This window comes from Melanostigma gelatinosum (assembly GCF_949748355.1).
Source record: "Melanostigma gelatinosum genome assembly, chromosome: 10".
In the NCBI taxonomy this organism is placed as follows: Eukaryota; Metazoa; Chordata; class Actinopteri; order Perciformes; family Zoarcidae; genus Melanostigma; species Melanostigma gelatinosum.
In genome coordinates, this window is record NC_136643.1 from 22,857,767 (window position 1) to 22,871,170 (window position 13,404).

The 13,404-nt window shown below is 46.3% G+C and overlaps 3 protein-coding genes across 9 annotated transcripts in view; 2 read left to right on the forward strand and 1 right to left on the reverse strand.

Annotated features, from left to right (window-relative positions):
• caska (calcium/calmodulin-dependent serine protein kinase a) overlaps positions 1-13,404 on the reverse strand; it is an 83,997-nt gene that overhangs the window by 22,984 nt on the left and 47,609 nt on the right. For all 7 annotated transcript variants that reach the window (XM_079277558.1, XM_079277556.1, XM_079277554.1 and 4 more), the window contains exons 6-11: positions 6,106-6,208; positions 5,421-5,596; positions 4,668-4,790; positions 3,553-3,636; positions 3,319-3,418; positions 2,236-2,357 (exon numbers count right to left, since the gene is read on the reverse strand). In XM_079277558.1, the coding sequence (XP_079133684.1) occupies positions 2,236-2,357; positions 3,319-3,418; positions 3,553-3,636; positions 4,668-4,790; positions 5,421-5,596; positions 6,106-6,208 (708 nt within the window). The remainder of the gene's footprint in view (positions 1-2,235; positions 2,358-3,318; positions 3,419-3,552; positions 3,637-4,667; positions 4,791-5,420; positions 5,597-6,105; positions 6,209-13,404) is intronic.
• On the forward strand, positions 8,050-9,657 carry gpr34b (G protein-coupled receptor 34b; the record flags this gene model as incomplete). The annotated part of the gene is made up of 2 exons (XM_079276573.1): positions 8,050-8,582; positions 8,801-9,657. The coding sequence occupies 2 exons, from the start codon at positions 8,050-8,052 to the stop codon at positions 9,396-9,398; spliced, it is 1,131 nt and encodes a 376-aa protein (XP_079132699.1). The 3' UTR covers positions 9,399-9,657.
• Positions 11,593-12,986, forward strand: LOC306783041 (putative G-protein coupled receptor 82; the record flags this gene model as incomplete). Its single annotated transcript, XM_079276574.1, has 3 exons — positions 11,593-12,396; positions 12,549-12,677; positions 12,765-12,986. The coding sequence occupies 3 exons, from the start codon at positions 11,593-11,595 to the stop codon at positions 12,984-12,986; spliced, it is 1,155 nt and encodes a 384-aa protein (XP_079132700.1).

The following is a 13,404-nucleotide window of genomic DNA, read 5'->3' on the forward strand; positions in this document are numbered from 1 at the left end:
TGGAGGCTGTGCTTGTTGTGAATAGAACGAAAGAGGCCCGACAATAGAAGCCATTGTTCCTTCACTGCACTCTTCTGTCCCTCTCTGACCCCCCCCCCCCCCCCCTCTCACATTGGGGCAGGGGTGTGAAACGGAGGCTGAAAAGGAGACATCTGCAGCCCCAGGCTCCCACTGACACTGCACACACACACACACACACACATTTGGCAGATCCACCAGTCTCCTGCAACCCACTTTCAACCTATTCAGCCTCCAGCAACTGGGAGAGCCTTTAAAATATAATATGTATAATATGTAGAAGATGGCAAAAGCCTCAGAGAAAGAGAAACATATCCAACAACTTTGTCCTGAGTCAAAGTATTTGCATCAGAGCTTGAGCATCGATACAGTACTTGCTGTTATTATCATCTTATTCTCTGATTGGTATTTCTCATTTAAATCACTCAATTGTTGGACGACATTCTTGCAAATTCTCCCGTCCTGCTAGCAAATCTTCTGTTCAACACCAAGAGACGCAGCGAGAGAAAGAGAGAACGGAGTAAACTAAATGGATTAGGGGGATAATAACAGAGAAAATGAGGCTCTCAGAATGTCACACAAACTGTGTACTAATCTAAAACGATGTCTCGCTCCACCGCCGGCTGCTGGGAGCTGTTCTTTTGCGACCCAATATGGTGGTTATGTGGTCAAGCAGCTGTTGAGCTGCAGGTCAACACGCCACAGTCTCAGCGACCGGCCATCAGTCAAGTTCACCGCTTACACACACACACACACACGCTCACACACACGCTCACACGTGCGCAGACGAAATACGGGAGGAATTTAATGACGCGTTTAAAAAACAACATGACCTTCTTCGATTGCCTCCAGAGCAATGAGAGTTCTTGTGTGTGCAGGTGGAAGGAAGCTACTTATGCCTCATATTAAAGATGCAATCGTAAAGGCCAGTGCATAACGCTAAGTCATAAACGCCGGTCGTATCGTAAGATTGAGACTGAAAATGTTCCCGAGTTAAAACAGCGCAGAAGGCTGCGTTGGTTGCGTCGGTCTGAGCGCGATTTAAAGACGGCCTTTAAAATCTTCCCCAGTCTTTTGTTTTTGAGCGATCATTCCATTTTACAGCAAGGCTGCAAAATTGGAGCTCAAAACTTGCGTGCAACGTGTCTGTCAGTATAAAGACTTCAGCTTCACAGATTCACCCGGAGGACAGACCGCTCAGAGGCGGATCATTGATCGCATCTTGTGGACGTAAGTGTGACCGTTTCCTGTCTCGTATGCGAGGACAAAGCTGGAGAAGGGAGGAGAGAAAGACGAGCAGCTCAGCTCTGGAGTGCGCACAGTGAATGAAATGTAAAAATATCGATATATCTTTTTTATCCATCCAATGTTCAAGTGCTCCCCGGGACCCCAGAGGACTATGAGCACAGAGGGATTTGGCTCAAGTGGAATATAAAAGGAGGGAGACGGTGCATTCTGGTCTCAAACCTGTTAAGCAGCACAAACAGTGAAGTGTAAACACGCAGTACCGTCTTACAAACCTGAAGTGATGTATTTCTGAAGTACTTTCTGTCTTGAAAGCCTGTTTATTCCCTGTTGTCTGTGCATAACTGTACACACCGTTTGATTGGATGATTGACATACTGCACAATGCTTTGCATACAACAACTGTTATGTGCATACTTTGCAGCAGCCTGAAGTTGGATCCACATAGTTCTAGAACCACAATGAATCTATAAACATTGTCTGGCATGAACATTGTTGTTGTACCTCGAATTAGGAGACGCTGTGTTGAAACAGACCTGAATGTCTATTCTGAGCGTTAACGACCAGTTCCAACCACAGAACATTACCGTCTCACTTCCCCAGCTGCACGAAACCCACATCTCATCATGCCTCTCCTCTCAGCGCCGCACCGTGCACGACAGTACCGAAGGGTCAAGTTACGGTTATCTCGAGGCCGGGAAATTAATTGTAACCAACACCGTTTCCCGTATTTTTGCCGTCTTGCTTCATTTCTTATTCAATTCCAAGGATACTGCAGTTGCTGCTCTGGGAAACATGAAACACGCCGCTTCCCGTTGCCAGAGAATTAAACTCGACGAAAGCCTTTCGAAGCTTTTATGAACCGCCCGACTAGCAAATCATTATTCTGTACCATTAGTTACCAATAAAGCCATCGCAATGATTGGCTCATGAAGGTGGATTCATTCCAGTGTGCGTCAGTGTGACACTTACATCGAGCAGTGTGTGTAGATGCTGGTCCTGGAAAACACTGTGAAGGAAATCTAGATCCTTTTCACTGCAGTCGGTCAAAGCGTGGATCTCCTCTAAACTGTCCAACACCTGAGAGACAGCCCCTGCAAAACACACACACACACACACACACACTAGAGCAATGGTTCATCAGTCACCTCAAAGCTCTCTGAATGCATTTACGGTGAGCAGGCACATGCACTGAAACGCTTTCCGTTTCCTAAAAGCAGTAAAGATAAGATGCTAAAAACGGAAAGACGACCCCACAAAGATGTAAGAGTACAGCACACAGAGCACCAGCGGATACCTACGTTCTGCTGCTAGTAGTCCTAGCAGGCAGGAAGCATTAACAGAAACAGACGCACAAATAAACACAGATGTTAATATCCATGTTAGAAACAGTTGGAAGAAAACATTGTTGGGAAATAGAAATGTGTCTACAAGTGTTGTTCGTGTCAGTAACACAATGAGAAGGATAAACGCATTCTGAACCTAAGGCACGACAGTAGCTGCCAGCAGCTCCTCACACCAAGTAAAGCTGGCTGCAGCCTGCATAGAGGGCCTGCTTAACGCCAAACCTGCGATCCCACCTCTGACTGGTCCGTGCTCGTGCTTACCGGACACAAATATTTTACTTGAAGTCTGACGTGATGGATTTTCACCCGATATGTGATCCTACGATAAATGCGAGAATCCAGCTGCCGTGCACGGTAACCAAACTCAAACCAAAACGTGGCTTTTGTGTGCCGACACTCTTCCAGTAATGAGATGAAACGTCAAACGGGAGAGAAGAACACGAGGCAGCATTTCCTGCTCAAACAGTCATCCGATCCCCGTGTGTGAGGTTTGCACTGTAAGGTGGAGGTGGTGCGTTTGAACACAGATCGGAGAAAGAAAGCTCGTAGACGTAAGAGCTCTTTCTCTCTCTCTCTGCAGGGCCGGACAGAGAAAAGCAGAACTTCAACCAGAGGATAAACAAGAGGAAGGAACTCTGAGGGAGGAAGTGTGTCAAAGATGAAAGGACAACAAATGTTATGTTCACTGTGAGCGGTCGTCTCTGCGTACCTGAGGAGGTGGGTTCTTCGGAGAAGTCATGGAGTTCCTCGGGGGGGTCTCCATAGAAGGAATTAAACTTGTGACTGGACACTGCAGCCAGAACAGCCCCCTGAAACACAACCACATGTGTAGCTGTGAGGGTTTCTCTCATCATCGGACGCGGGGTGATGGGCTCATGAAAACAAGCTGCAAAATGTGACAATGCCTGCATGTCAGTATGTGTGTGTGTGTGTTGATGCAAACCTTCAGCTTCCTCCTGGAGTTGAACTTCCTCAGCTGTTCCACCGTCTCTGGCAGGTGGATCTTGTAGGCATATCTGTCCCTCTCCTTGGACATGAGAGAAATGTGTAAGCTGCATCACAAGGCAATAAGCACTGCCACAAACATAGAAGTGACATTTATGGCTGTAAACAAAGCACTGCGGTTGATGTGAACAGATCAAAACGATGATGTTGAGCAACAATATTTAAGGATACGTGAACTGTAAGAAAGTTGAGCGTAGAACTGTGTGTTTAGTAGTTATAATAAAAGTGTTTAATGATTCATATTTAAGAATTCATAATTAGTCATAATCATAAGTGTTTTGGAAATGCATAATTAAGATAAGCATAAAGTGTTTTAGGGTTAGTAGCTAGAAGTAGAATTTGAGACATGTATCTTTTGCCAAAGTTGCAAAGTCTTATCTGTTATATGGAATGTTTATCATAGAGGGATTAAACAATAACTGACTCCAGGGACAGACAGACTGGCGAATACACTCCTGGAAGTTAGCCAATAGAAATTGGGATATACCGAAGGGGAGGAGTTTCGAACGGATATGAGGGCGGGATCTAGAAAAGACTTTTTCTGCCTCTGTTAGTGGTCGTTCCCAGGGAACGGATGTGTCCCCTGGGACCAGAGGTAGTTTTTTGCAAATGTGGGTTAAATAGTGTAATATTTCATAGAAGTAGTGTACTTCACTGTAATCGTGCTTGCATCGGTGGGATTAAATTCCTTTTAATTGTAAACCAGTTTCGGTAGAGTTATTATCGCAGCGTGTCCACTGTGAACAGCAGCGGGCCATGTGCTCCGGCCTCCTCTCTGTGGATGAACACATGACAAGCAGTAACACCACTGTGCCGGCGCTCACTGTCAATGTTTTCCTGTTGGAGGAGCTGCGGCACCCGAGCGACTGGTCATTACGTGATGGCTTTTGGCGACGGGGATTCACGATGAAAACTTTCACAAAAGTCAAAACTTTGAACGCGCGTCTTAGAGACTACCCACGCACCAAAGCAGGAAGTACTTTTTCAGTTTCCCCGCTGACAAATAAACAACATGAGCATGGCTACAAAGCGGCACTGCGTGCTCTGCGTTACCTTCAGCCAGGGGTGGTTCAGAGCCTCGTAGACGGTGATCCTCTCAGCAGGGTCCAGCATCAGCATGCGCCTCACCAGGTCCTTAGCGCTCTCTGAGATTTGGGCCCATTGCCGTGGATTCATCTACACACAACGGGTATAAACAGACATGTCAGGAGACCACCAAGCATCCATGTCCTAAACGTTAAGGATAGTTCCAGTCAGGGGACATTTCTGTAGTCGCGGCCATCTTTCCTCTCAGTGATAATGGAGGAGCTGATATCTAGGAACACAGCAATGGGGTGAAACTTCACGAAATCATCTCTTTCTCTTTATTTGTGAGCAAAAAACAAAAGAGAGTCCAACTCCATTTCGCCACGTCTGTAGGTCTTTTCATCAAGCGGGAGATGTCGGCGGTGGCAGGAATTCCCCGCGTGGACGTTTGCTCGCAGTTACAGTTTAAACACTTTGACAAACGTTGCTTATAATCTTTCATTGTACAGGGAAACTGTACTTGGAGCTGTAGCAAGACCGGTGCTCAAAACCAGGAAGTTGATTTTCACAACGGGTGGTTTTGGTAATTTTCTCTTCCTAACAAGTTGGACAAATGTGGGAATTTGTTTAAAACGTACCATGTTTCTTTGTTCCATCTGACATTAGCAATGTTGGGGTGTTCCCAGATCTCAGCCATTTACTCTGAGAGCGTACCATTATTTAACTCATTGGAGCGACGTACGGCCAAAGGTTGTCATGTCTATGACCCTCTCCCCTCACCTTGTATTTGCCCCTGCAGATGGCTTCGAACAGGCGCTCCTTGGTGCCGTAGAAAGGCAGACAGCCTGAGAGCAGGATGAAGAGGATGACGCCACAGCCCCACACGTCCACAGGTTTACCGTACGGCTCTCTCTTCACCACCTCTGGGGCCATGAAGTGGGGAGTTCCGACCCGACCTGGGGTGAGAGGGAGGCCAGGTCATCACAGTGTACAACTCTAAACGTATGCAAAGTCCCAGACACAGTGGTGCTCAATAAGACTTCTTCATACCGTATTAATGGTCTCTGAAGCAGAAAAAGGAAATGTTTTTGTGCAATTCATGAAACTATGTATCTCCTACTGTGGTTCTATTAGACAAAAGAGGAAGCAAACCTTACTGTTGGTTTGTCTCTTATTTCTAGCTAACAGCTGACGAACTCGACAGTTGTTCATGTTCAAAATGTGTCAAAACTGCGATGACCAAAAAGAAGAATTTCTCCGGGGTGTGTGAATTTTAAGTACCGCACGACGATGTCTGATCGGTCATTAAAACATCAAGCCGTTGCTTCGTCCCATCTGTGATCTAAGTGCTCCATATGTTGCTCTGTGTACTGATTCGAGTCATTAGGTAACGTGCCGATTGGACAGTTTTATCCAGACTTCAATGACTATTCACGCTCGTTGCGTACGGTTGTGTTTGCTGTACCTCCGGCCACCAGTCCCGACTCCCCGAGCTGGATGGCGACTCCGAACCCCCCCAACTTCACCGGAGCGGAGTTCTCTTTGGACGCCAGCAGCACACAGTGGGGCTGAGAACGAGAGGAGAGAGAAGAGATGATCGTCTTCAGCGAATTAAAGACACACCCCTCCTATAAATACAGGAAATCACATGTGCGAGACACACCCGAACCCCCAAAACCATCACCCACCACGACCACACACCGAGTAACCCCCACTGTATCACAGCAGAGGAAGAGTGATGTCCATGTTATCTTCTGCTCCAGTATCTCAAGCAGAATGTCAAGTTTGTTTGAGTTACAATCGAGTAAATTCACTATTTTATTCTGACAAAGACCTTTTCTCAAGAGAAGAAAGAAATGAAAACACAGCGACTGCTAGCGGAGAAATGAATCAACTTGCAAATTCATTTTTAGTTCAACACTCTTGTGAGGGGAGGAATATGTTAGAATACTGCAATGTCACATTATTTCATCACGTTCTCCGGAAAAACTCAAGCGTGACTTTTTTTCGATTTGCCTAAAGTTAAAGCATCCTTTCACGTTCTATTTTCGGATTTCCTTATAGCTCATCATATGTAAAACACGTGTGGTTGCTAAAACCTTCCAACACATAAAACACGTGCACATATATGCATGCCTATCTGATACGTGTACGTATGGCACACACACAATGTCTGTGAATAATGCCTCTGCTCAGACCCAAGATGCCATAATATGATTAACACTCACGAGCAGATGCGAGTCCCCCGACCCTTTGCCCACACATTTAGCTCGCGAGGCTGACGGCAGCTAATGGCTCCTGGGTGGCAATTTAAACATGGCCCTGCTTTGCTCTGAAAGCACCGCTTTAATTATTGTTGAGGGCATACGATGGGTATTTCGGGAGCCTCACAGTCGGCCACACTCGGCGCGGATACCTCCATATTATACTCTGAGGCCGAAGTGGAAAGCATATTGTGTACATACAATTGGAGCATGCTCTGTGATCCCACTGCTTGCTCTCGTGTGTGTAATCAGAAGGTCCGCCCTAAACCCTGCCTTTCTCTCCATCACAGCCCGAGTTCTGCAAAGTGGTAGTGAGGAAAGAGGGGGTTGACCACAGCCTGAAGGTTTTCTCTGTACAACATCACCACATTCTGCACTTCAGCATTTCTCTGTGTACTTTCCACGACACAGCCAGCGAGGACACGCTTCACACGGAGAGGAGACCAACTCTACGTGGCGGCTGTTCTTATCTGAACTTGTAATATTTGGAGACTGGAATATAGACAACAGCGGGGAGTTGAAGACACAAAAGACAGAAGGAAGGGACCTTGAACTTTATGAGGACGGCATATTGTACAGATTAAGCTCGAGGGAATGAGCTGGAGTGAGCGAGAGGAAAAGAGCAAAAGCACAAGTGATTCTACTCCACAGCAGAGTTTGTGTGCAGGAAGAAACAAGAGCAAACATTTCTTTAATGGACTTCAATGACTAGGTGAGTACTTCAACAAGTTCCAGTTTGAAGTATTTACAACATTTCAAGCTGCTAAATGAAGGGCTGCGTACTTCGAGCAAAGCGAGCTCTTTACTACTAATTCAGTCACTGATCTTTTCCTGTGAACGGACTGGACGTGCACTGCTGGTTTGGTGCATTATGATTAAAAACAAGACTATTTCTAGTCGTAGATGATATCACGCAGAAAGCAAAGACCCGTTAACCTGCACAGAGTTATTCATGCTGTGGGTTCTTTCTGGTGGTATCTGTGATTATTGAGGGCAGGATTAAGGCTCATCCATACAGCTGGTCCACACAAGCCTGCACTAATGAATCCAAAAGTTTATCATGTGAAGCAAAAAACACGTAATCCAAAACTATTCCACACTTCTTTTCTTCCCATTTTGCAGGACTGAGGATCACAACGACCACCATGACAGGAAACATCTCCACCACGTCCGCCACAACCGGCGAGATGAACGTCACCGCGACCCAAGAAGCCTGCGTGGACCACGGCGTGCTGCAGAGCCCGTTGGCGGTGCTCTACACCATCATCTTCATCCTGGGTCTCGTTGGGAACCTGGTGGCTCTGCTGGTTTTCTTCTGCGTCGACTCCAAGAAGAACTCGGTGCGGGTGTTTCTCATAAACATTGCCTTCGCCGACCTGCTGCTGGTGGTGTGTCTGCCGTTCAGGATACTCTACCACAGCCGAGGCAACGTCTGGACCCTGGGTCCCATCTTGTGCAAAGTGGTGGGCAACCTCTTCTACATGAACATGTACATCAGTGTCACGCTGCTGGGGCTGATCAGCGTGGACCGCTACCTGAAGATCCAGCGAGGTGCGAGGGTGCAGCACAGACTGCGGACCACGAGGTGGAGCACGGGCATCTGTGCGGCCGTCTGGACCGTGGCCTTTGCTTTCACTTTGGCGCTCCTGATGCCACAAAATCCCCCACAGTCAGACAGGTTGGTGACACCTGTAGAGCTGCCCCCGCTGAGACTAATTTGGTCAATTTAGTCAATTCGTCATTTTTTTTTAATGCTTTTTCATGCTGATTGACTTATTTCCAAGAAATCTAAAGTGGTGCTTTTGCATGATCCTGTGAAAAAAACTCTTCTTAGACAGCTCGTCTTATAATCAAACTCTTGTCTGTTCATTGAGTCCTACTGTTTTTCTCCCCCAGACATGTTGCTGTTTCCAGGTGTTTCCACTACAAGAGGCTCCATAACGCAGAGTGGAAAGCCTACATCAACATATTTGTGCTGGTTGTCTTCTGGCTCGCCTTCATCGCTCTGGCGGTGTCTTACGGGAAGATCGCGCTCAAGCTTCTGAGAGCGTCGCAGGAGAAACCGGACCTGCCCAACGCCTCCCGCTACACCCGAACTGCCAGGAAGTCCTTCTTCATCCTCTTCCTCTTCACCGTCTGTTTCGTGCCCTATCACATGGTCAGGGTGTTCTACATAAAAACCCAGATCACAGACACCACGTGTTTCTGGCAGGGCGTTGCTGACAAAGCCAACGAGGTGGCTCTGCTGTTCTCTGCCCTCAACAGCTGCCTGGATCCTGTTATGTACTTCCTGTTGTCCTCTTCGGTGAGGAAGGAGGTGCTGCGCTTGGTGGGCAACGTGTGTTGCGTGCGAGACGTCGGTGGAGCCAGCGGGAGCAGCTCCAGTGTGGAGCCGGACAGTAAGAACTGGACTAACAGAGGACAGGCACGCGTCAGCTTCAGCAGCCATCTGAAGGAGAAGACAACGACCGAATCCAGCCAAGCTGGAACGTAAAGGCACTCTGAGACAGCGAGTCGCCACCTTTTCCAGAGTAAACATGACAGCAACCACGCCGCTGAGGAGCAGTCGCTCTCCTCAACACGTGCTTCTATTTGTTGCTGTCATCTTACAGGAGTACCATGAAATATACATTTCTTCATCTGCAGTGAACAAAAAAAAGGTGGAGCAACAGCAGCTTCATCAGTTCGATTCTCCTGTCTGAGCGAATAAAAAGTTCCTTAAACTTGCCTTCTAATTGTGTCATTTTGCTGAAGCTTGCTATGTGAATGGTGTCATACTGCCAACATGTCCTCTCTATTTTCAGCAACAACTTGCTATCACCTCCGGCCAAATCAATCCCACAACTATAACACTGTTACACCGTTAAATCTTTGCACTATTGTTTGGTTGGTTCATGTAATATTATTCTGTTTTATTGTGTAGATTGTGCATTATTATATTTAACATGTTGTACTCTGTTATTTGCATTGCTTTGTTTTACCTGTACCTATAAATGATTAATAAAGTATCTAATCTAATCTATCTGGTATAATGTTTACCGTGTTCACCATCTTAGTTCAGCTTGTTAGCAATCTTACATTAGCTAATTAGCATTCAACTCAAAGTACAGCTGAGGCTGATGGGAAACTCTGCAGGTATTTAGTAATGAGCAAAGGTATTTGACAAATTGAAGTTTGGACCTGAAGGTGGCAGTAGAGTCATTATGTCATTAGTAAACAGCATGCGTTGAGATAACAGTGATAACTTTGACCTGTTGACCACCGAAGCCTCTCTTGGTGCCACGCTTATCTGCACCACATGCAACAGCAATCCTTTGAATAGTTGTGTTATATAATGATGGTCACTCTGGACAAAACGGTGCTGGATGGATCACCCTTTCCATCCAGCGGGTGGCATGCTAACAATGTTACAACCAATTTCTCAGAGCTTCAAATTGCTTATTTTGTCCAGATTCAAACATTTTAAATTTACAATGAAGTAAAACAGAGAAGAGCTGCTGACATCTGGAACCAACGTTTAGAATGTTTTTTCTTGATAAATGACCAAATCAATCTATTATCAAATTTGTTGATGATTACTTTTCTGGCGATTGACTGAACGATCAATCATTTCAGTTCAAGGAGAAACCCTGAACCTGATCAGGGACTTTGTTGTGTTCTTCAGCGAAGGTTCATCCTCATATCTGCCACCGTATTAATGTAGCGAAACCAGTGACAGCTCAACTACCACAAGTACAACATGCTGATCACCAAAGACAGGATTTGTGATCTTATTTCAATTGATTTAGTTCAATCTGAAATCAAGACTCTAAATTCTACACGAGGAAATAAACATTATTAAAACTTATACTGTCAGCAAGCTCCGCCTTCCATGTAGGACTTATTAAAATACACAAGCACAGAGCGCCACACCTTCTCAGCCTCGTTTTCTATTCTCCAGCAACACACTACGTAACTTTCGTCATCACGTATGGTAATTGAGGAAGTAGAAAACAAATATAGCATCCGTAACACTGACACACACACACACACACACACGAGAGGCCGGCTCTGGAATGTCTATCGTGAACCTCTAGTTCGTTAAGAAGCAGGAAGTTACAGAGCGGTTTTGCATCTTTGAATTCTTCATTTGCTGCTGTTGACGTCTTTGAATGATCCCGTCTGTGGTACGTATCACGCCAACATCATCTGGATGTTCATTTGGATACGTATCCTCATTCGCTGACTGTTTATCGCCTGTGGTAGTCTCTACAGATAAAAAGAGTTTAATGAACGTTAGGTGTTAAAATATTGCGTAACATGACATCAATTTGTCCGTCACTTTTGCACCTTTTCCATATGGGGTGTTTTGCTCGAAGACGAGAGTAAAACATTGACTAATAATTAGTCTCAATCTGCTTTACCATCTGTGCGTTTCTATATTTAGGATGACATCACAAAAATGAAGAAGAAAACACATGTAAATTTGAAGGAAAACGAAAAATATCTAAATTCTAAAATGCTGCAATATGTTGAATGTTTTCTGTTTTTCTGCTCATTCAAATATTTTTCGGCAATCTATCACGATCATATCGCACCGAGACAAGTAAAAGCGCTGACCTGTTTAATCTTGCTGAAGGAGTGTTTTCTTTAAGTTTCTGTATTGTTTCTCTGTCCTCTCTCTTATCCATCATCTTCCTACAGATCAAATGGAGTACGCACCGGATAACGCCTCCCTCTCCTCCTCCATCCTCTGCCCCACCGCCGCCACGCTCTTCTTCCTCCCCTCCGCCTACACACTCCTCTTCCTCACCGCTCTGCCGGGCAACGCGCTGTCTTTGTGGGTGTTCCTGCGGTGCATCGCCACCCTCTCCCCCGTCCACGTTTATCTGTCACACCTGAGTATCTCCAACCTGATGCTGGCCCTCACCACGCCCTTCCTGGCGGCCTACTTTGCGAAGGGCTCGGTCTGGACACGAAGCGGCTTCCTGTGTCAGCTGGTTCTGCACGGCGTCACCCCGGTGTTTTACGTCAACATCAACATAAGCATGATGATCCTCACCTGGGTGGCCCTCAGCCGCTTCGCGGTCCTCATCCAGCACACCCACGCCTCCAGGCCGAGCGGCTGCACGACGCTGCTGCCGCGCGGCTTCTTCGCCCGTCTCACGCAGGCCTCCTTCGCCAGCAGGGTGTGCGCCGCCGTGTGGCTGGTGACGGTCGGGAGCACGGTGCCGGTGACGGTTTACTACTCTGTGAACGAAGCCGTGAGCGGCGATGCGGCTGTGAAGGATGGATGTGCGGAGGTGTGCTACAACCCCGCGGTGGAGATAGGGGGCAGGCAGTCTGCCATGCTGGCTGTGCCCGTTATTACCCTGTTCTTTGTGTTTTACCTGCTGGTGCTGCTGTCCTACATGACCGTGTTGAGGCATATCCGACGCTCACGTCGCAGCACAGGGGTCAAGACCTCCCAGAGCCTGCTGGGTCGGGTGCTCCGCAACATCGTGGTCATCCAGGTGGTTATAAGTTATATCATAAGACTTTAAAGTACGTTTATTGCGTTTATGACCATAAATAATTCCCATTGCTTCAGTCAAACATGAATCTACATCATAAAACCGCTGTCGTCCATATTTTACCCGAATCCTTTTTAATCTTTTCCTCTCAGGTCGTTCTTTCAGCTTGTCTGCTGCCGTACCATATCTTCAAACCCATCTTTATTTCTTTGGTAAATGACCAACGTCAGCTGATGTATTCACCTGGCAACCACTGTCATCCACTCTCCATCTTCGTCGAGGTGACTGAATATCACCGTGACGCAAATAAAGGCTATGCTTTACTACCGTACCGAGTTATGACCAGTTTCTCTCTCCTCTTCCTCCAGCTGAAGAACTGCCTGCTGCTTCTGGCTGCATTGAGAATTGCAACTGACCCTTTGATGTACTACCTGTTAGACAGGACCTTCCGTCATCAAACCCTCAGACTTTTAAGGTGCCACCAAAACAGCCCCGGAGGCAGACCCACGTGTTCGGTGATGGGAAGTGACAATCAGAGGGCCGGACACTTGGAGGATGGAACTGATTTAACTCAAGGAACTGTTATGTAGCCGGAAAATGTTTCTTTTAAATGAACACGGACGTTTAAAAATGTATAAAGTGATGGCGTCCGGGTAGTCTAGAGGTTAATATATAAATATATAAAAGTGCAATGTCTTATCTAGCCATGTCACTCCTTTCAAAAAAAAATAAAAAAAAATAAAAAAGTGTTATGATCAATGAGAAAAAACGTCTAATTTTCAAATGTACAAGGAAATGCTTGTGGAGCACCAATCATGTGCAACAACAGGCTATAAATATTTGATATCAATGTGTGCTCAGCCTTGTTCGGTAATTGTGTGTAAATTATTGAGGAGGGATTACAGAATGAGCGCTGGTGTTTGTGAAGAAGGTGTTCCAGGCGTGTGTTGGGAGAGTTTTCAAGAAGACAATGCTCTGTGAAGTGTGGCCCCTGCAGATGCGTGTCGC